We start from the raw sequence: 23,513 nt of genomic DNA on the forward strand, positions 1-23,513 counted from the left end.
TTTAGCACGCACACTTTTAAGTTTACCTCTGTGATCTGCAAATACAGTACTTTTTTTAGTTAAAAGAACTTCCAAGCCATTAGCAAAACTACATTTATTGAAAAGAAATTTTAAATTGTCAGAATGCAAAGATTGTTCCATAATGAGTTGGTCTTTACACAAAAATCAAAGAATCACATACAAAGTACACCAAGTTTTACACTCCATTAGTAACCAGCTGCATTCAGATTTTAAAAAGTCAATTTTCACCTGCCAAAGTAAGGCAGACCTCAGGCACATAATCTGTATCTAAAAGTGCAATACTCTGCTAGGAATGACACATGACCAGCAGCATTACTTACATTAATATGAGTAAGGAAAATTTATTTCCTCCTATGCAATTTGGATCCATTTGCAGCTTTTAGGGGCTATATTGCAAAGATACCTGATTGACTTAATAGAGCATAGCAGAACATATATACTTGCATAACCAATATCCTGGATAATTGTTTGACTATTAGTGCTGATATTGCTTTCATAAAATGAGGTGCGTCATCCTTGAAAAACAGTGACCTTTCCTGACATAATTTACTGGGCTAGGGCAAGATAATAGAAAAAACAAATAGACGTTTGGGAACCAACCATGGATTCTGCCCACCTGCCTGAAATGTGGTTAAGCATTAACACTGACACTTAAAGTTTATCAGAGTTCCTGCTTTAACTCAAATTTAGGTAATGATTTCAAATCAAAGTTGAAATAGAAATTTAGTTTACCGTAATGGCACTATCAACCTAATGTTTAACTATAGTTAAGAAAGGACGGAGAAAAATTATTGTAGACATGTGGACTACTCCCTTAACTGTGGTTAAGAGAGCATCAACACCACAGCTGCAAATATATGGTCTGTCTGGTAAACACCCCTTATTTGGTGTTCTAAAAAAGCCACAAAAATTCAAATTATAATGCTTGCATGTGGGGGCACAGTTCTACAAAAGAAAATCAGATCAGACTTTAAGTTTCAAGCTGCTGTGTACATCTAATTTCTATAAGTTTGTAAATGCATAATGTCCTTATTTGTGAGTAACTTACACTCAGGTCAATCAAGAATACTTGGTGATATCAGGCAAATCAAATATGATTGTGGCTGATGCTGAGACTAAAGGACGCAAGACTAGACTTGTATGTAACCGTGTGGTCCATTCATTCTACACTACAACACACTAAGTAGATTTTTAAAAAATTCCCAACAGTACAAGGCAGTCACACTTCGTACTATAATCCAATTTACTCATGACATACAGTACTTGCACTCAAGAGTTGTCATACTGTGGCACAGAAATGCTTTGCTATATCATCATAATGCAGAACACAACATTAAAGAGAAATGCAACAATGTTTTCTTCCCTTTTGTGCAAGTTATTGACTGGTTTGTTCTCTAGGTAACCTTGTCTTCTACATTTTTAAGGCTTTAAAAATGCACCAGTTATGAATGCTACATATTTCAGCAAGCACCAGAAATGTAACTTTAAACCCATCATTATCTAGCAAGTAAGCAAAACTCTAGTCCCACCAAGGATGGGACACGTCAATGGAACACAGTAAAAACTGCAAACTAGGCACAAAAGGTGGTGTAAGGAGGACCAAGAGTTAATTCCCTTTTTCTAAATACATTTTTGGACAAAGGCTATATGCAAAATTATTATCTTTTGCACTGAAGCTTCTATCTAGTTCTGCATCTAGAAAACAGGTTAAGTCATAGCTCTCAGGATCAGAGAAGTATCTAGATAGACAACACAAAATGATGGCATAGTAATAATGATGAAGAAAAAGATAGGGGACATATGTTAGACTTGCATATAAGACCATTTAGGGGATGCATGAAAAGCAGTACTTACAAATATGTCATTCTTTACTAATATTTAACATTCTGGGGAAATTACCCCATGAACTCGAAAGGATGAGGACAGAAATGAATTAGAATAAAAAAATCTATGTTCTGTAAGAATGACTGAGGTATCTGTAATTGTATTATCATTCCAAGCTTCACCAATTTTCTAAAGGCAGAGGATACGATGATCTTTGACCAACGTCTCCTAGTCCCCAAATCTGACCTAAGAACTAAGAATTTATGTGGCTTTTAGCCTAGTTGCATAACAATAAAACTGCCACAGTATCTTACTAAAGGAAAACTTCTTTTTTAAAATAAAATCACCTGATAAACTGATCACTGATGTATGTGAAAAGTGCCCAAACCATTTTAGACCTCATCCTACGGTTTCCTTGTTGAGCTTTTACAAGAACTAGATTTCCTCCTACACAACCAACACTTTTGTATGGAGCTTATCATCTGAAATAAGTCATAATGTATAGTTCAAAGATGGTTACTTTCATAGGACAGCAAGTGAATGAATACTCAACAATGGCAGTATGGTATTATTACGCAGAAACGTAAAAGGCAGGGATTCAGATGGATAGTCAGAATGACTCTAAGGTAGTATCAAGCCACTCAAGAAACAAGAGTCTGCAGCGTGGACTTACACCACACAGAAAGTTTAAACAATCAGGTTCATTACCATAGGAGTTCTCTACAGGTAGTATCATAAAGGCACTTAAGAGCTATCTCTCAGCCTCCCATGCTTCAGAAGCATGATGCTCCAAGTATCATATCCTACTAGTTAAAACCTTACACATTACCATTTGCTGCTTGTAGTAACTTTCTAGCTCTGATTAGTTAAATTTGGAAGTCAGGGAGGAGAGAGAGGAAGTCCTATTCCCCTTGTTACTGTCAAAACTTTACAAAAGGCCTCCTTACAGTATTAACTACGGTGAGCTTATACAGTTGTTATCAGTGATCTGTTTCTCTGCAGAAAGATAATTACATAGAACAACTTTTCCAAGAAATTACCTCTTGACATTGCCTATAAAAAGAATAATGTTCCACAAATCTGTAAGGGAAAGCTTAATATTTTAAGTTCACTATTTTAGTAATAACAGTAAAGTGCAGCAGGTTTTGAGGCTATCATTGGGTTGTACAGATGCTATATCCAAAAAGCTTTTGAACAAAGTATAAAACACTACAGTGATCTTTAAGGCAATATATAGGATTTGCCTACCTGTGGGATAAGTTGCTGGGAGTTTTGACTACCTACTAGTTATTGCTCTGTTTCTTCTATAATACCATAGCCCTTAGAAGAGTGCTGTACTTTCACAAAGCACTCATAAGACAGAACACACAGGAAAAATAAAGTAATGTTATGCTTTGTGGTGTTACTAAATAGAAGCTAATTCTCTCTTCCCTCTTGTTGAAGTAACAGTCTTAAGAATTTTAACTGAAGCCAGAAGACATATAATCTGCAATAAAGGCAGACAACAAGTATGTGGAAATTTTCCATAGATAAATCCACTGTAATGTAAACACAGTGTATATTATGGTATCCAGCATTCTTCTGAAGAGTTCACAGCACTCAGATTAAGCTTTGAAGTGCAGAAGAAGAAAACATGTTGACAAACTAAAATGAAGGCCCAGAAGTTCTACTGTGAGTCACTACTTTCCAGCTTTCATGTAGGATGGTATTGCCCCTCGAGCGGTCAGGCCTTCAAAACGCTTGTATGTATAATTGATAAAGACCCAATCTTTATTCTTGTAGTCTGTCTCTGGATGGTTACTTGTGGTCACTGGAGAAAAGCATCATACAGACATTAGGTTAATAATGAAATATCTTAAGAAAAAGTATGTTCTGTTAAGCATGTTCTATACTTGCTAAATGATATCTTCCTGGGCATGCACATGTCTCAAAGATAGATACATGTAAAACAAATACAACATTCCTATGCTGTTAAAGGCCATAAAATCTGGCACATAACAAAGGTATGAATTAGATCTGCTTCTACCCCTTATCTCATGTTTCCTCATATTTCATGTCATTAACCAGATTGCTTTAGGCTAAAATAAAACTTTGATTACTTCATGACATTTTTGTAACCCAAAAATGCAATTGCGCAATAGACAAGCAGCAAGAGGATCTTATTTAATAAGATCACAAACAGGAAAAGAACTCAAAATTTGGCCTCAAGAGATTTGGTAACAATCTAACAATTAACTGTACTTAAACTTAGTGGGTTGGATCCCAAGAAAAGCATACTTAATAGAACTGGAAGAAAGTATCTTCTCTATTCCCCTACGCACTCAGTATCCAAAAAAAAAAAGTTCTCCTTAAGGATCAGGGGATCTGTCTGTACTGTCCCCACACCTGAGCTGTGGTGTGGCGAGAGGTAATGTAGAATGTAGTCCTCAAAACTGAGGTGGAGAAACTCACAAGCAGAAAGCCAGCATCCATCAGTGTTGTTCTTCACCTTTTCTCTGGACTGAATCCATCAAACTTAAAAGCATACTGAACAATATGAAAAATATACTGACTCTGTGTATATAACTCTGAAGTAAACAGAGCTCCTCAAAATTTTTTTACAAAGCCAGCTTAGAAAGGAAGTAATAGCATAGGGATTTGCAGAACAGGGCTAAGTGCAGAACTGGATTATTTTCAATGAAATGCCCAGAGCTTGAAAAGTGAAAGTTACACTGCATACAAAAATGAAATTTGAAAAAGGCCATAAAAATACTTACCTGCTGGTTTAAGAATATCCGATTCTGGGAATTCATCAAAATTTGATGTATCATCAATACTTTTGATTTCTATAGGTATTGCAGCTGGTCTCTCTCTGATTAAAAAAAAATCTTGATTAAGTTTACTGTCCAAGAAGAATCCCGAGTGCAGTATCAAATACAGTGTATGACTGCTTCTGAAGCTCAAACGCTGTCTTGCTCATAAACTCTCACAGACTAATCTCGTCTCCTATTACTTCATTGCTGGCATTACTTCATTTCCTGGCAGAAAAGGATACTTTACCTGATATGCTCCCAGTCAACTCCTTCAAAAAAGGGGTTTGTTTTAATTTCCTCAACACCTGGAGCACCAATTCGATGTTCCCATTCACAGCAAAACCTGTATACAGAAAAAGAAGCAACATGGAAAATTCAAAAATAGAAAAAGAACAGTAAATTACGGAATGGGAAATGAAAGATATGAGCATGTTAGTCTGTAGAATCAGTATGTAGAGAGATCTTGTAGCACCTTTGAGACTAACAAAGAAAGAAGTTAGCAACATGAGCTTTCGTAAACTAAAGTCTGCTTCCTCAGATGCATTCCTCAGAATGAATCTGAGGAAGCAGACTTTAGTCTATGAAAGCTCATGCTGTCAACTTCTTTCTTTCTTTCAGTTAGTCTCAAAGGTGCTACAAAACCTCTCTACATACTGAGTGGGAAATGGAATTTCTGGCATTATAGAGGAATTCTTATTTCAAACTAGGTGGAGTTGTCTCTAGGGCAGGCCTCAAATCCTAAAAAGAGGATCTGGCAATCAGCACTGCTGTTGCTACTGGATCTATTGTTTACTCCAGGGGCAGGAACTGTGCAGTCCTCCAGACACTGTTGCACTGCAACACCCAGTAGCCCTAGTGAAACTGATGCCAATTATTTTTAAGAGTACAGATGCACCTCTGATCTCTCAGAGTTCTAGTCCAGCATTCAGATTACTAGACCACACTGCCTTACAATGTTAGCCTTATTCCTCATTAATCTGTCAATGAAATGGTAATGGTCATGTGGCTGACTGAGGGGCTCTTTATGGATATCTAAATTGAAACATCTCACCTGCCTATGTAGTCTCTAGTATGCAGTGGGCTCAAATTAAATATATCTATAGTAAAAAAAGAACTATGAAATGCGGGAAACAGTTTTGCTTTTGCTGTATGCCGCATAAAGGGAACATGAACATTTACAATCCTGAATGATAGCATGCCTCTGTGACAGTTTCAAGACACAGAACAGATAAATTATTTTTAAAACTTAATAAAATGACAACCCATATTCCTACAGATTGAATGCTGATAAATTTTGTAATTCCGTACAATGAAAACACAAAAAAGTCAGGTTATATCATACTCCAAGAACATACTGAGGGCAATTACTGATGTGGTACCTTAGAATAAGATCTTTGGCTCTCTCAGAGATTGGAACCTCTGGAGGGAATATTAGTGTCTCCTTCCAATTCATCACTTTCTTGTATGTTTCTTGTGGTGTCTCTGAACAGAAAGGTGGGTAACCTAGAAGTAAGTACTGAAAGTCAGGACGAATAAAATTTATGCTTAGCTGTCATTTCCTACCACTTCAAACTGTTTTAAGTTCATGTACTATAACTGCAAATCAAAATCAAGATAAGAAGTTAGACCCAATGCAGTTGTATGATGAACTTTCAGTCTTCAAATCCCAGAATTCCATGCCAACATGATATATTGCTAAGTACAAAATAGCTGGACAGCCAAACATTTCCCAATCTGATCTAATGCTACATAATGTTTAAAAGTTGAGGAGAGACAAAAGAGCTATACACTTTTTATATTTTTGATTTTTAGACATAATATGTTTTGTCTTACCAATCAGCATCTCATACATGATGACCCCAAGTGACCACCAGTCACAAAGTTTATTGTAGCCTGTCTGCATGAAGACTTCAGGGGCAATATAATCTGGAGTTCCCACAGTAGAGAAGGCCTGCAAACAAAAACATCTGTTAATCTATCTTCAGAAATATTTTAACTTTGAAGAAACTGATCAAATCTCCAACATAATTTATCCAACACAAACTATTTTTGTTATATAACAGCAATGAACAGGTTTGCAAACATGTTCTTTCAAGAGGGGAGGACATGGAAAGATGCAACTCCTATTGTGATTGCTCTTCTAGAGTCTCGTTCAATGTTATTTTTATGGTTTTGAACATAACAATTAAACAAACAATCTCTGCTTAGAGGTGGCAACTGAAAAAGAGATGGGACTATAAGGCCTTTCCATCAGCTCTCCTGAGACCAAAGTCCAGAAAGTTTCTCCTCTCCCTATATTTTTTCTGTTCAAGCAGGTCATTATGAGAGAAATTAAGGTAGGTCCCTGAATTTGCTTTCCCCTCTTACAATCTTGTGGACCACATGTGCTGTATTTTTTGTAAACTAAACAGGGGGACTGTCTTTGTGACAAATTTCCTATAAATATATTCTGAGAACCTTTGTGCCTTGAAAGAAGGACAAAAGTGTGTAAAAATAAACAAACTGTACTTACCAATTGCCGCCTGTTTCTTTTCCAAGTTTCTGCTTTCCTTTTAGAGTTCATATTCTGAAAAGCTGAAAACAAAATCAAAAGGAGATACATTCTTAATTACTTTCAATTTTAATTGCTTTACTTTATTGATATGTTGAAATGGAACAGGGTTTTTTAAACATTTAACTGTTTTTTACTTTTCTCTTATGACTCCCAGTGCCTTAATTAAATTATTTCAGTTGCTAGTATTAGTAGCAATAAATTAATCTCATAATTTCTAATGATTTACAGAATCAAATTTATTTTTAAACTCAATGTTTCAAGCTCTGGAACTATGTAACTTTAACAACTAGTGTCCATATTTGATTGCTTTCCTTTTGTATCCTTTCTTCTCATGCTTCATGTTTCTAAGATATAAACCAGGAGGGCAAGAACTGTTCTTTTAAAACTGCTTAATCTCATGTAAGCCATATCTAATTGAAGCACTTAAAAAAAATAAGTAGAGAAATAAAATATCTGTGTCGCAGAAGAACAAAAATATGCTTCTCTAACCAAATGTTCCTTCAGCAAAGCTCAATAGTGAATAGTGAAAGGCTGAGAGAACAGAAAATCATCTTGCAGAGAGTTATCCCTCACAGATCAGTTATTTCAACAATTAGGGGAACTGGTGATTTTCTCAGCTTTTGCTGAAATATTAAGTTTTCATGAAAATAATGACATTAACACTACTCACTAAAGTCACTAGGAAGATTGTGGCTCAGGTTTCTATAGAACTCTGTTCTATGTGCTTTCTTTAGTCCAGTGCAGAGACCAAAATCTGATAGCTTCACGTGGCCCTAGATGTCATGGAAAACAAAAGACAAAAACAAACAGGAGATATAAAACAAAAACAAGTAAACACTTCAGATACACAAATCTGGTGTAAAAGAAAAACATGGTTTATTTCTTATTACCTCTTAACGCACTACAAACAAAAAGCTACATGTTTATAGAAGATTTCAAGGGAAGCTGAATGTCCCCAGAATGTATTAGCTCACAAGAGAGTGACTTCCTACGAGAGTAAAATATGAAGTCCCTGAAAGAAAAGTGAATGAAAAAAAAATGCATTCACTGCAGCCAGTCTTTACAGATTTGTGCTTAATGTTAAGTCTAGTTCACAAACAAAAGCTTAATTCCTCTATCTGTAATTAACATACATTGCTGAATGTGCAAGCTGCACTGCACAGAGAACTATCACTGTGATGACTGCAGTTATGCTTTTTGCCCAGTCACATGGAACACTGAGGTTCTCTTTACACTATTTTGCATATATCAATGTTTCTTTATACAGTTATTTATTCATAGAATATTTATACTGACAAAATTAACTAAACCTACATGTGTGAATAAAAGTAGGTCTTCTGCAGAACTTAAGAAAAATGAAAATGGTGAATTGACAACTGCTTAGCAGTTCTTTAGTAGACACATATTAGAAACAACTCTGTAAAGATCACCCAGTGGAACATAAGAACAGAAAGAAAGCTTGTTGATGTTGTTATGTTTGAATCCAGCTATATACTTAATATGCAAGTCACATGAGAACATTTAACTCACAGCCCAAAATAATGTAATGTAACACCTAAAACCTGAATTCTGATTCATGTACTAAACCCAGAATAGCCACATCTGGAAGTCTGCAAATTCTCTCCCTTGGGCTAAAGGAAGGTACAGTGGTACCTCGGGATACGAAATACCCAGGTTACGAAATTTTCGGGATACGAAAAAATCCCATAGGGAATCATTGTTCCGGGTTACGAATGTTTTTTCGGGTTACGAAAAAACTTTTGGTGCTTTTTTCGGCTTTTTCGCACGGAATCGCGGCTTTTCCCCATTAGCGCCTATGGCAATTCGGCTTACGAAGGCTTTTCGGGTTACGAAAGCGGCCGCGGAACGAATTAATTTCGTAACCCGAGGCACCACTGTACTCAATGCCAGAGGGGATTCCTAGGGATTGTATGTTTGTAGAAATATGCCTTCCCTGGTCATAGATTTTTTTATTATTATTTTATTATAATAAGGTTTTTCTGAGGGAGAGATGCTTCAGCCTATGAAGCTGGTTGCTTAACCATATTCTTCCATTTCAAGCTCTTAAGATTTTCCAAAGAAAACAGTAATGTCATAATATGATACAAATTACTGTACTTCTATCGAGTAATAGTAGAAAATGCTAGCCTGTAAATACTTATACCTTACTGTCCAAAAGAAGATTATCTGGCTTGATATCACGATGAATAAAACCCAGCTGGTGAATTGAATCAATAGCTAGCACAGTCTCTGCTATATAAAACTGAGTCTCTTCTTCTGTTAAAGTATCTTTTTTCATCAGTAATGTCATCATATCTCCTATATGTACAGATGATAAGAAAAAAAGAAGGTTACATTCATCTCTTTTGTAGTATAACTCTCAGAAGATTTCAGCTCCGTCTAAATTCTAAGACCCACTTAATGTGTCCTGTGCATTACATTCTCCCTTCCCAGAACAATTTCATGTACTCCTTTGCTCTCTATACAAATAATGTGAGTCTCTCTAAAAAGTCAGTTCCTGAGTATCTCCCTGTACAAACTGGCCCAAGCTCTGAAATCCTCAGGAGATGCCCTTCTCTCAGTCCCGCACCATTGCAAGAACGGTTTGTGGGGATGCGAGACAGGGCCTTCTTGGTGGCTGCCCCCAGACTCTGAAATTCTCTTCTCAGGGAGACCAGAATGTCCCTCTCTTTGCTGTCTTGCTGGCAGGCTAAGACGTTCCTTTTCAGACAGGCATTTAAAAGAGTTTTCAATGAACATCCTGGAGATGTTCTATTGTTTTAAAGTATATGTTTTTAAGTGCTTTTATCTTTTTAAATTGTATTCTATTTTAAACAAATGGCCTGTTTTAATATTGTAATATTTTAATTCCATTTTAATTGTCACTTTTGTAAGTTTTTAGTTGTACTGTGCTTTTACAACTCACTGACCTACATGCAACTGCTCATCTCATCTTGAGTAGATTTGTAGAATCAGTTAATGAATGGTAAATTAACACTTATGTAAATCCAACTGACTGAGTGGGTTTACTCTAGCTGGGACTAATAATAACTGCGTTTAGACCATTATTTCTGAAAACGTCTATGCTTGCCCAAACCTATAATTTTAAAATATCATGAATATACACTAAATTTCACCAATTATGTTAGAATGTTTCCTCCAACCATTTTAGTAATCCTAATAATTGCAGTTTAAAGAAATATTAATTTTATCCAAATTTCTGCATAAGAAACCTCAATTTATTTTTGTTGCTTCTAAGTAAAAGACTAGAAAATGGAAGATTAGTGATTATGATTCTGAAAAAGTAATTACTGAGCAATAATATTGTCAGGACATTTACATGAAAACAGTTCTGCTTCTCTTCTCTAAAATATACTTGTGCACATCCCAAAAATGCTGACCGGTATTCCAGAACAGCTACTTAGCTACCTTAATTATGTAGAAAAGTAGCATCTTAGAGCAGAAACAGACGGCCCTGAAGGGACAGCTTCATGCTACCCCTTTGAGCATGGGCACACAGCAGCCCCAATCCAGCTACTTGCAACTCAAAAAGTGGTGGCAAAATGCTGCTCCTTTTTGAGCCAGCAAAAGGGCACCCTTTCTGCCGCAATCACAGCTTTGCAGTGTTCAGGCTCCGTGTTCCTACCCCACTCCCAATGTGACAGTCCCAATGTGACAGCCAAAAGCAGGATCATTGTTGCAAGCCCTTCTTGCAGAAGAGCATAAGAACATCAGTCTACTGTCTTCTGATCAATAAGAGAAGATATCTTTGTAGCTCACAGCAGCTGCTGCCCAGTAAAACAGGACCTGGGGCCTTTTACAATCCCTACATGTTCCCTACAAATCAATTATGAATGCGCAACTCTAGGATATGCAGTGGTGAATTCCAGCCTATATTATAGACAGAGAATACATCTCCCTGCTCAAGTAGTGATTTTTTAGGGACTACATTTGTGCCCCATACAGATTGTTGATCATAGATCATGACAAAGTTCACTTTGTAATGCATTAGTCACCTAAGCAAACATTGAACAGCTCATAATCAGAATGCTTGCACCCAGATTATTGTAGTCATATGCACAAGTAATATTTTATAGCAGTTTCTGAATAAAAGGAGTAGCCTATTATTCAGAATAGTTACCTCCAGGCAAGAACTCCATAATTAGATAGAGGTTTAGCTTATCTTGAAAGCTATAGAACATTTTTACGACCCACAAACTGTCTGCCTCCACTAGAATATCACGTTCTGCTCGAATATGGCCAACCTGTAAAGAGATAAACACATTTTAAATTAAATTTTCTTTTCATTTTAAACTAAGTTTGTAATGAAAGATGTATTTTCACATATTGGCTAGATCTCCAGGGACTATAGCCAGTAGCTCATTTTTAAACAGGGATGATGATGTTATTTTATTTTAGCTGAACAAGACTTGCAAGATCAGCAGCACTGGCACTACCTCTCACTTGTACTAAAGGAAGCCAAAATGGAGGAAACTGGCTCTTTAGCCCTATTCACTCAAGTGTGAACAGTACTTATTTTAATGAAAGACTGGCAGAACTCTCTCATTAGGCACAACAATTCAATTAAGTGACTCAGTTTAACCCAGATGGCATGTAGAATGAATGGACATTTGGTATAATGTTTAAAATGCAGTAACACATATGCAGTCACTTGCTTAATGGTAGCATGACTACCATTAGGTATAATTCAAAGTCCTGGTTAACATTTTTAAAGTCCTGAGTAATCTGGGTCCATGTTATGTAAAGGACTGCCTCTTCTCATATAGGACTATGCAGTCTGAGATTTGGTAAACTTTTGCATAAAAACGGTTGCCAATTTTTTAGCAGCTCCCAGCACAGAACCCCTCCTGCTTCAGTAGATTAGATTACCTCCTACTGAGCTGATGTTCTGCTATTCTTTGATACAAGACTTTGGATCATTTGGTTGCTGAGATTTGTTTTTTAGTTATAAACTTTTAAAATGTACATTGACGCTTTGCATAGATTTCTTGATACTGTCATCCATTTATTTGGTTGTTTTTGCATCACTTTGTCAGTTATTTTTCCATCTTCTTTTTGAAAGGGACAGCACCACAATACAGTGCAACCTTGCTTTACACGGGGGATCCGTTCCAGACTCCCCCGCGTAAAGCAAATTCCACATATGCTCAAGCCCTATTTAAATGAATGGGGCTCATGCATGTGATTGCGCAGCGGCAGCACGCACCATGGAGATGCGCCCCTTCATTCCCGCGCGGCTTTCAGCATATGCTGAAAGCTGCATAAAGCGCGCCCACATATGACACGGGCATACAGTATATATCTAAAATACATAATACTTGCATCCACATGGACAAGTGAAGGATGGACAACTTTCTGAGTCCTGAGACTGCATTTACCTAAACAGAATCTCAAAGGGACACACACCTCATTCTGACTCTCCTTATGCCCTGCTCCCCAATTTTGTGGGGTCAAAAACTGTGAACTGCAAGACTTACATGCAGTCTATATGATGTACATTGCTCACCCTATTTTAAATAAGGAGCCAGAGGGCATATACAGGTAAGCAGTTCCTGACAAAATTTGTGCTGCATATTTTAAAAAGCCAAGAGACAGAAAGAGTGCTTAGTGACTAATTTTCATCTGAATTTATTCACATGAGTAAAAAACAAATCAAAGAATGTACGCCATTGGCAGGTTTCATTTTTATCCATTTTATTTTTTTTATGTACAGCGCCGTGTAAATCTACAGTGCTATATAAATAAAGTATAATAGTTATTATTAATAATAATAAAAGCCTGGGGAGATTATTGGGAGAATTCTGGATTCCGTTCTCAGACACAGATGACTGAAACTTTGAATCAAGATATATCTATTCAGCATTTGATGTTTACAGTTTTAAGGTGATACTTAGAATCCCATAATTTGTAGGTTTTCTACAAATACATTTTACTAAGTCTAGCAAGAATTGCTTAATCCTGAGTAATTTCCAGCTACAGCAGTTTGTTTCAGTATAAAAAGGAGTCTAGTCATACCTTTAAGACTAACCAACCGATTTTAGGATAGGTTTATGAAGAAGTGAACTGGAATCCACAAAAAGCTGATGCTGAAATCAATTGGTTTTTATTAAAAGAGCCACAGTACTCATCTTCAAGAATATCTCTGAACTGTAAAGTTATCAAAATGATTTATTATTCAGTTCATTTGGTAATTACCAAGATGGTTTCTTTACTCTGAAGGTTATCCTCCCGTGGAATTCCAATTCTTCTCATAAAAATAGATATTCAATGTATTGTATTATCAATTTAAAGGCTCTAACAAAAAGGCAGAACTCCACGTTAATTAATCATCAAGAATAAAAATGTGCTAGCATTACTATTTATACTCTGTATTTACCTGCTCTTTTTCAAGCATGTCTGCTTTACGCAAGATTTTCATTGCATATACGTGCCCTGTGTCTTTTTTCTGAACAAGCCGCACCTAGAAGTGGTTTAGAAAAACAATGCATGCATTAATATCCCATTCAGCTATTTTGTTTGTAATATATGGAAAGGACATATATTGGGGGTGGGGTAGTGGTGGAAATGAGCATCACTGCTCTTTGCAGAACAGCTGAATTATACAGCCTTCAGCCCTTACATTAGTCTGGCATAACCAGCGTCAGCTGTCATGTCATAGATAGCAAAAACAATGCAGGGTCAGAGGACTGGCAAAAACACATTATTGTTATGTGACTTGTAGAGGAACCACCAGGATATTGATGTTAATTCTCTGAAATAAATACAACATGTAAATAACTACATACAGAATATGGGAAATTAACAAATATGATGACAAAACTGCACGTCATTTGTCAAACTGTATGCTATAGTATAAGACAAATGTTGCTCTGGCCAGGGCTGCAGAATCAGAGTTGGAAGCAATTATGGGTGGAGTCAGTGAGTAAAAATGTACCAACTCTGACTCTAGCTTAAAAATAAAAACTAAAAAACATTATAACAATATATGGTGAATATATAATTTTATACTTATAGCTTGCCTTTTGAAAATTTTATTACAGTGGACCCTTGTTATGCGCTGGGGTTTGGTTCCAAGATCCCCCGTGTATAACAAAATCTGTGTATGCTCGTCCCATTAAATATAATGCCATAGCAAAATGGTGTTCCCTATAAAAAATGGAAAATCAAGGTTTGATATTTGAAATTTATACTTTTTTTTTTAACATTTTCAAACCGTGTATGTTTGAATCCGTGTATAAAAATCCGTGTATAAGAAGGGCTGACTGTACATATCTAGTTTGTTTACTTTCATAGAAATTCAAGAAAAATGTTCAGAAATTTTAATTATTTTATGTTCTATCAATCTAACTAGCCTATGCAGCCATTTTATTGCAGCAAATTTGCCAATTACTATACAGTTGCCATTATGAGAGAGCTGGAGTCAATAGGAGAATAAGGGCAGGGAACCGTCTATTATCCCCTTTGTTGTAAGCCGCCCGGATTCCCAGTGATTGGGCGGCATATAAATAAATCCTATTATTATTATTATTATTATTATTAGGAACTGGAGTTGGAATCAAAGGTTTGGCATACTGACTCCACAGCTCTTAGGCTTGGCTCTCAACTGCTAGTGCAATTGAACTTCATTTCTTTCTCCCTCTTTTTTGTTGTTGTGTGCCTTCAAGTTATTTCTGACTTATGATATCTTGACAACATTTGTTCAGAGTAATGTGTACCTTCCCCGAAGGCTGAGACAGTATAACTTGTCCAAGATCAACCAATGGATTTCCGCAGCTAAGCAGGGATTTTAACCCTGGTCTCCAAAGTTGTAGTCCAAAGCTCAGACCACTACACCACACTGACTTTACATTAGATAAAAGTGTAGATGGTGCTTTAACCCTTTGGAAGTTTAGCAATATAGTTTAGGGGGGATAGCAAAATCCACCTCCTTGTTTTGCTGACAGAATGAAATCTATCAACAAAACCACCCACTTGGATTCTACTTAATAAGAGATCAAGAATGCCCAGATGTCTGTTTGCTTAAGAGGATTATTAAATTTTCAAAAGTGCAAACATCGCTAGCGCTTATGTAATGCCTACACTGAAAGCAAATTATGTAGTGATATTTTTCTGTTTATGTGAGGATAAGACATGCTTTGGATATGATCAGTAGTCTAGAAGGGCAGAAGTTTGATGTCTATGTGTTTTCAGTGAGGGTTGTTTTTTTTTTCAAATCAGTTTGAACTTACCTCTCCAAATGCTCCTCTGCCTATTACTTTTAAAGACTCAAAATCTTCCAATCCAAGTCTTGTCCTTTTTAGGCGCAGAAACTCTGTTTCCTTTCGGGCATGTGCTGACCTTCTCATTCTTTTCTAATAATTATTTTTAAAGTAAAAATAAAAAATATATATTCAACAACTAGAAACTAATCAGTCACAATGAATGCTTATTTGAATAGTTTTTTGAAAAGACACTATCACAAAACAAGACTTTTAAAATACATGCAATACCTCTTCATCTTTTAAGCCCTCTTCTTCCATCACCTTTTCTAGCTTCTTTTGTCTGAAAAACATAAAAAAGATTGTCAATAGAGAAGTCTCTGATATCAAATATAACAGTATAGAAAAAAATGGGCACTATAATTTTGGGTGCTACATCCCCATTCTCAGTTTACATACCAACGAGGACAAATGCTTCAAATTTCTGTGAAATGACTGGCATATTTATTCATACCATATTTTATGTTGCTTTTGTTGGCTGCATTCAAATAATTTGGCTTTTGTATTGTAACAGGTAAAAAAAAAGAGAAGTACAACTAACTTGAAGCATATATAAGAGTAGACAGGGCAGAGACCAATGCAATTATTATGCAACAGACAATTTTTACAAAGCTATCAGATCTACTGTAAGTCAGCCATAAATCACCTTGCTATTTTGGTTTAAAGTGGACTTGTGAAGGGAAAAAAACATGTAAAAGAAGGTAGAAAAACTAGGGAAGTGCAATCCACAGTGCAAACACAACCACATCTTGGCACAGAGTGGATGATGCAGTGTATAGTATAGTATCAAAGCTATAATTCTGTACTAATTCAACAAAAATGTAATTAAAAAGATAAAATGGTGTCAGGACTTCTCCAAATATATAATCAACATTTGAGTTTCTGTTTAAAAAGGCACCATGTTCCTCTCTTTCTGACTATATCTGCATGCTTAATAAACCTGACATTTGTACACATACTTTTTATCAAACTATAATTGAAGGATCAGATTTTGAGATTTCCAGTTCAGGGCTACTTTAAAAAGAACAAACACAGTTGCAATAACAAGGGCTACATCTTTGTCCTCTTGTCTGCACAAAGCTTTGTCTTGGTTACATCATGCAGCCGTTACACACCAGAGCACAGAGGGGGTCACGGTGAGGCTCTTGTGCTTCTGAAACAGCTTAGACTAAACTGAAGACAAGAAAAACCACATTTCTGAAGCATGTTTAGACTGAATTGGATATAAAAACAAAAACTATCAATCATTAATAAATGAAAGTAGGCATTTTGGAATTTTTAATTATGAAAAAAAATGAGACAAGATTTTAATCACAATTCTAAGGAAATTAAGAAGCATATAGAAATAAACATAGTGCTGGATAAAATTTTAAGGGGAAATAAAAGGAGTAGGTTGCATGTACCTGAAGAACAGTTTGTCAAGGACCTCCAGTCTCTGAAGTCAATAAATTCACTAATTCAGTTGCTTCAGGAAACATTTCCCAGGGACTCTCTACAACTTGCAAAAGATTCTAAGGCATAATCTTGATATATACTGTATATACTCGACTATAAGTCGACCTCATGTATAAGTCAAGGGCAGGTTTTGGAGCCAAAATTATAAATTTTGTTATGACTCGTGGATAAGTCGACGGTAAAACTTAGAGGAATGTAATAAAGGATCTAAAGGATGAAGCAAAGGAAAACAATACCAAAGAATTTACAAAATTCCAGCAAGCATCATTATTTGTGCTCAAACTAAAGGCTGGATGGATAAGAAACTAAATGGGGGTTCAGTGCTTCCAGGACAGATGGCACTCTTGCCTTTCACCAGGGGATGGTGAAAGGCAAGAGTGGATAAGTCAATTCAGTTTTTTGGATTATTTTGTAACTAAAATTTCTAGACTTTTTCATGAGTATATACAATACACATTGCATTAATTAAGCATGGTGGGCCAAACTATTATTCTGTATAAATTGGAAGTGTATCCTAGCACAACTAACATGGCTGCACACTGCAGTAGAAAACAGGAAGTGGTGAACAAGCTATCTTTAGGAAAGCATTTGCTCAATCACTACTCTTCATTGAAAAGCCCATTAAACTTCCAACTTGGGAAGACCCTGAAAGTGGCTCCTCCAAGGCAGAAATGACAAGTGGAGATATAATACTGCAGTCTGCCATGCACCAACTTGCCCACAATGAGTAGTAACTACCCGAGGGAAACAGACACCATTAAGGCCTAGATATACAGCCTCAACAGCATTCTTTTCCCAGCTGAAAAGAGAACTGCAGCATATACCAACTGCCTATTCTGGCTTTTAAAAGCCACAAAAAGCCAGCAGGAGATCTACATGCTTTCCTCCTAAAGGGAAAAAAAGGCTACAGTAAAACTACTACTGTATTTTGTATGCTGTCTCACATGGCCCTTAATGTGCCACAGTGCTCTTCCTTACCAGACATGTGCTATAATAGTTACTGAGAGGAAGGAAGGGACATGTGAACAGATAGAAGTGCTTGGGTAGGAAAGAAAGGGAAGGAACATGTGCCTTCAATTACTATTTCCAAGAGTGGAACAGTGGGTGGGAGTAACAAATTCTAGAGAATTAACAAATTTCTCTTATGAAAAGGACAAGGCTTAGGGTTCAGCTATGTGCTTCTGAAATAATTATTTTTCATGCTTATTCAATGACATGTTTCCCATTTTAAATCAACATTTCATTGTCACATCTATCTCATACACATTTTCCTCCTGGCAAACAAGCATCTAACAAGAAGTCTCGAATCTTTTTCCAACAATATGTGACAATTCACAAGCTGCTGCGGTGGATGTAACAAAACATCTAGGTCACACAAAGGTAGACTGATGAGCATAAATAATGGGGAGTGCAGATTGTTCTAAACCAGGGATGGGCAAAATGTCCTAAATACCCACTTGGGCAATTTCAGCATGTTTCTAGCCCCTCCTGAGCCACCTCTGTGCCAAAAATGCCTTTTATTAAAATAAGAAGTGACTCGTGCATTTGGGGACATTAAGATTCTGAATTTTTTGTGCTGTGCAGTAGCCCTCCAAGGTCTTACTCTAACACCATTCAGCCTGTTCTAATCTGACCCATCCATCTTCAAGCAATGCATTAACAAAGAGTGGCAATGGCATTCCTTCTTATTTGGCCACCAGCTGACTGCTGTCTATTTCCACAGAACATCTGTGTTTGCATGGAGCCACAAGTGTTCAAGGAAATAAAGGTAAACCTTGTCTGGAGGCCAGTGCTTCACTTGAAGCACTCCCAGATACCTCACTCTTTTAAAATAAGGTTCTTTAGCACACAAAAGACCAGTTGGAGTACTGGTTCAAATGGGCAGCACACTGCCTCTCTCTGATCTAGGAGATATGGTCTAATTTTTAAAGCAAAAAATAATCCTATTTAGATAATATTGATCTTCAACTGATAGTCTGACAATAAGAGACTACAGCTCCACCAAAGACGGATCATTATCAGCAACAGCACAATCCTATTTTTAATTCTGTCTGCAAGAAAAGAAATCTTAACAAATATATTCCAAAATATAACTCTGTGTTATGATCAGCTTTCTTACTAAGAAGTGAGAATCCAAAAATGTGCATCTCCAGCTACAAAACCCTGTGAGACAATCACCAGACAGACAGTGTTCAGAGTTGCAAAGAATAAAATAGGAGGATGTGAAACAATCATATAAAACAGACAGGAGCAAAATACACTGTAGAAATAACCCAGTTTGTGACCGATTTAACTCCCCTGAGTCAGTGCTAGGGAATCCTGGGAATTGTGGCACCAGAGCTCTGTGATAGAGAAGGTTAAATGTTTCCCAAAACTACAGTTCCCAGAATTCCCTAGCACTGAGCCAGGGCAGTTAAAGCAGTCTCAAACTGGATTATTTCTGCAGTGTGTTTTGGACCTGAGTTACTTAGAGAAAGAAAAGAATAAACACAGAACAAGAATAAGGTAAGCACGCAACTACATTTTTGGAAGATTATCTTTTGGCTGTGTTTGTCCTGCAAGGTGCTGTTAGGATTTCTGAGTTCTCAAAGACTGTATTGTGAAATGATATCCCCATAGAAGCAAGTAGCGTGTGGCAATTCACAAATGTACAGTAGTAACTGGGAGTAGAGTCTTGTAAGAAATATACTATTTATTCTAAAGGTGCTCCATTAACTGCAATTTGAGAAGACTTTAATACCCAAATTAAGAAATGGAAGTCTGTCTGCAACAAGTCTTGGTTCAAAGTAACAGGTGAACATTTTATATGAAGAAGAATATATACTTTATTATGGTCAAAGACCAGCATAAAAGAAGTGACACCATGTGAAAACCTTTTTCTTATCCACACTCTTTTTTACTAAAATCATTTTCATTTTAAAACTGAACATGATGCTTCTCTAATACTTGTATTATTGCATAATGTTCTTATTCCTGCTGTTGTTCAAGTCATTTGGAATTCTTCTCTAGACTAAAAAGTAACACATGTATTAAATATCTCAAATAAAAAAAAAATCTGTACTGGAATATTTGCTTTTATGCATTTTTTTAAAATTGATGGTCATTACTTATAACAAAACACAGTTAAAACATCTTTGAAATAAATATAAAATACAAGATTGTAAAGGCCGTGAAATCCAGCAAAGGCAATAAAATGTGTTTGGAAAAGCTGGGTTTGATGATCATGCTCTACTAAGCCAAGTGTTTTGCAACATAAATTGTGTTTATACCGGACATAGTGAAATCAAAAGAAATAATAAACTAGATAGAAGAAAATAAGTTTTATTCCACAAAAATGCTTCTACTACTTTTTCATCAAGCAGCCCTGACTGAAATGAACCACCAAAAGACAGTAAAGTAGTCTAAGAGCAGTACAGTATAGCTTTGTAACTAAAAGGCATTCTAAGGGAATTTCGAAGACTTAAAGTGCTATAATGAACTGTCAACAAGGATAAGATAAATCCAGTACATTTGGTGCACCTGCTTTTTGTAAATGAGATCACAAAAACAGCACTTTTTCAATATCCATGCAGCTGGGATTTTTACCTCATTTCCCTTTCTTCATGTTGTGCAATCAGATTACTGTAGAAATTTTCTAACGTCACTTTTGTCATTGTAACTCGCTCCTTGGTATGGTTGCTCATAGATGAGCAAGGTGCTGGACCAGTCATTGCCATGGTTTCTAAGGAGGTGGAGTAAAACAGTTAGAACATAATTCTAACTCCAAACAACAATTCATAGGATGATTTAAATGAAGGATTTATAATAAACTTAGCAAAGCAATGCAAAAATGAAGTATGGCCACAAGCAGTAAGCCACACTAAATACTAAAAGAAGAGTAGAAGACCACAGTGTTACAAACTGTATTGCACAAGTCAGGCTTCCTGTTATGTTCTTAAGTTATGAACAAGGAAAGACATGTGATAACAGTTATGCCTCCAAGTTACAGCTACAGGTTGTATTAACACATATTAAGTCTTCCATATTTTCAGTTCTGGTCTTTAGAATCCTAACAACCTGTTAAACTTTACTTCTACCTGTATGTACAAATACACAGGAACATGCTATATGTCCCATTTATTTCAACGTGAATTGATTCTAAGCCTTACTAGCTTTACCCAATCCTATGCAAGTTCTTTTTTCAGAGACAGGGCACAAAGATTTGAACAAAATTGCAGCCTATGAATTAGTTTTCCTTGAAAAATGGAAGAATAAAGGTCCAAGCTATTATCATGCAGCTCCTGCAACAAACCAACCTGCTTACAAACCAGGTTAAGTTACAAATGAATGCATGATGTGTAACTGTGTTTAAAGTCTTCCTAATCTAGAGCCAATGTGGTTTAGTGGTTTAAGCGCTGGACTACAACTCTGGAGATGAGGGTTTGGTTTTCTACTCGGACACGGAAACCCTCTGGGTGACCCTGGGAGAGTCACACACTCTCAGCCCCAGAATAGTCTGTGATAGTTTTGCCTTCAGGTCACTGTAAATCAGAAACAACTGGAACAAAATCTAACTGGATGCTTTCCTCAAATTAACCCAGCACATTGTGGATAGACTTTTTCAAATTGTGCTTTTTATGAAGTAGCTTATACTTCGAACCCAGGCCCCATACAGATGGGCCAAAATAAAGCTGCTTTGGGTCACTTTGGAGGTATGCTGTTTAAATGATGCATGCGTACTAAGAGTCCAGAAGCCGCACCAAAGTCATGATCCAGTCCTAAGGATCGGAACACAGCTTTGGCGCAACTTCTGGACTCTTAGTACGCATGCATCATTTAAACAGCATACCTCCAAAGTGACCAGAAGCAGCTTTATTTTGGCCAGTCTGTTTTAAAAGGTCTCACTCCTTTTTGGGAGAAGAAATTACATCATGCAGCATAATGCAGGACAACTGTAGCTCCTTTTCAACAGCAAGAGGTTCCTATTAATAAAACGATGATGTTGATGAGAACCACAATGACACATAACAAAAAAATAGAGTTGTCGCTGTGTGAACTGAAGGCAAAGTCTTCTCCCATGTGGGCTGACAGACAAAACACACTGGGCGCTAAGCTAAGGGTGTATCCATCCACACGGTGGAATTAATGCTCTGACTCTCATGGCTGCATCCTACAGACTCCTGTGATCTGTAGTTTGGTGAGGTGTCAGAGAAGGGGCTGAATCTCTCACAAAACTACAAATCCAAGGATTGAGGATTGAACCGTGGCAGTTTGAAGCAGCGTCAAACTGCACCATTGCTACACTTTAAGTGCAGTTGCAGCCCCATGCGCTTTGGGGAGTTAATTCCAAATTAAGGTCCAAAACACACTGCAGAGATAAACCCATTTGAGACCACTTTAACTGCCCTGGCTCGATGCCTGGGGATTCTGGGAATTGTAGTTCTGTGAGATATTTAGCCTTCTCTCTGTCAGGGAGCTCTGGGGCCACAACAAACTACCATTCCCAGGATTCCTTAGCACTCAGCCAGGGCAGTTAAAGCGGTCTCAAACTGGATTATTTCTGCAGCGTGTTTTGGACCTAAGTTAGCTGAGCTTACATGCCGAGTGGGGTGGGAAATCGCGCATGAGGCTGGGCATCTGGCTCTGTTGTTGTTTGTTGCTGTTGTATGTCTTTGAGTCATTTCTGAGCTATGGCGCCTCAAGGCAAACCTGAGAGCCAGGAGGTCTCTATGGCTGAGTGCAGTGGCTTCAGTGTTGGACCATGTCTCTGGAGACCAGGGTTCGAATCCTGCCTTGGAAACCAAGGGGGTCTTCTTGGGCAAGTCACACTCTCTCAGCCTCAGGGCTCAAGGATATAGCCGTGTTAGTCTCTAAGAGCAATGCATCTGAGGACTTTGGTCCAGGAAAGCTCATGCTGCCAACTTCTTTCTTTCAGTGAGTCTCAAAGGGGCTTCAAGATCTCTATTATTATTATTATTATTATTATTATTATTATATCCACATGCATCTGAGGAAGTAGATTTAAGTCTAGGAAAGGCTTTCGGGACTAAGCAGGACTTACCGGGATCCCGCCTCTCCTGGGTCTGGGAGTCGCCACAAGGAGCCCCGAATCCCAACTCCTCCTCAGGCCCCGAAGGCGAGGGAGAAAGTGGCTCCCTGAGGCCTAAACCGGCCCCTCTCCTCCTTCCTCCTCCTCCTCATCCCTCCCCTGGACTAGAAACTGCTCCTGCACACTGCGCATGCGCGCCCAGGCGCTCCCTTGGCCCGGGCTGTGGAGGAGCGGCGTCTGCTCTCGGCCCGGCTGGGTGGCAACGCGCATGCGCCAATCTCTCCCTCTCTAGTCTTTCGACGGCGGGAAGTGTGTGTGAAATGGGAGTGTCTATGAGGAAATGCGACGGAAGACAGGGGTCCGAGTGGCGCAGCGGTTGAACGCAGGTACTGCAGCCTCAAGGTTGCTAGTTCGAACCCACGCAGCTCCAACTAGATGACTGCACTGCCCTCTTTAGCGACACGCTAAAGCAAATGACAGAACTTGCCCATAGGGAAACCCTGGGAATGACTGGCCCATAGGGAAACATTGGGGAATACTTATCCATAGGGAAACACACT

The 23,513-nt window shown here is 37.5% G+C and overlaps 1 protein-coding gene across 1 annotated transcript; it reads right to left on the reverse strand.

Moving 5' to 3' along the window:
* Positions 1–79: 79 nt before the first annotated feature.
* Positions 80–23,133, reverse strand: STK38 (serine/threonine kinase 38). Its single transcript, XM_042462018.1, has 14 exons — positions 22,966–23,133; positions 20,511–20,646; positions 15,702–15,753; positions 15,441–15,563; positions 13,589–13,672; positions 11,333–11,456; positions 9,356–9,510; positions 7,862–7,964; positions 7,150–7,211; positions 6,471–6,588; positions 6,017–6,140; positions 4,885–4,980; positions 4,602–4,696; positions 80–3,655 (listed from the first exon to the last, which is right to left on the reverse strand). The coding sequence occupies exons 2-14, from the start codon at positions 20,639–20,641 to the stop codon at positions 3,525–3,527; spliced, it is 1,398 nt and encodes a 465-aa protein (XP_042317952.1). The 5' UTR covers positions 20,642–20,646; positions 22,966–23,133; the 3' UTR covers positions 80–3,524.
* Positions 23,134–23,513: the final 380 nt, after the last annotated feature.

Source organism: Sceloporus undulatus, chromosome 4, assembly GCF_019175285.1.
Source record: "Sceloporus undulatus isolate JIND9_A2432 ecotype Alabama chromosome 4, SceUnd_v1.1, whole genome shotgun sequence".
In the NCBI taxonomy this organism is placed as follows: Eukaryota; Metazoa; Chordata; class Lepidosauria; order Squamata; family Phrynosomatidae; genus Sceloporus; species Sceloporus undulatus.

What these genes read in the sequence shown, in the direction of transcription:
- STK38 (XM_042462018.1), bottom strand. Translation starts at nt 20,641, where the DNA reads ATGGCAATGACTGGTCCAGCACCTTGCTCATCTATGAGCAACCATACC. An exon ending in AAAGAAACAGGCGGCAATTG is followed by an intron (nt 6,589 to 7,149) that starts GTAAGTACAGTT and finishes TTTTGTTTGCAG; the next exon opens with GCCTTCTCTACTGTGGGAAC. An exon ending in GTTGACTGGGAGCATATCAG is followed by an intron (nt 4,697 to 4,884) that starts GTAAAGTATCCT and finishes TTTTTTAATCAG; the next exon opens with AGAGAGACCAGCTGCAATAC.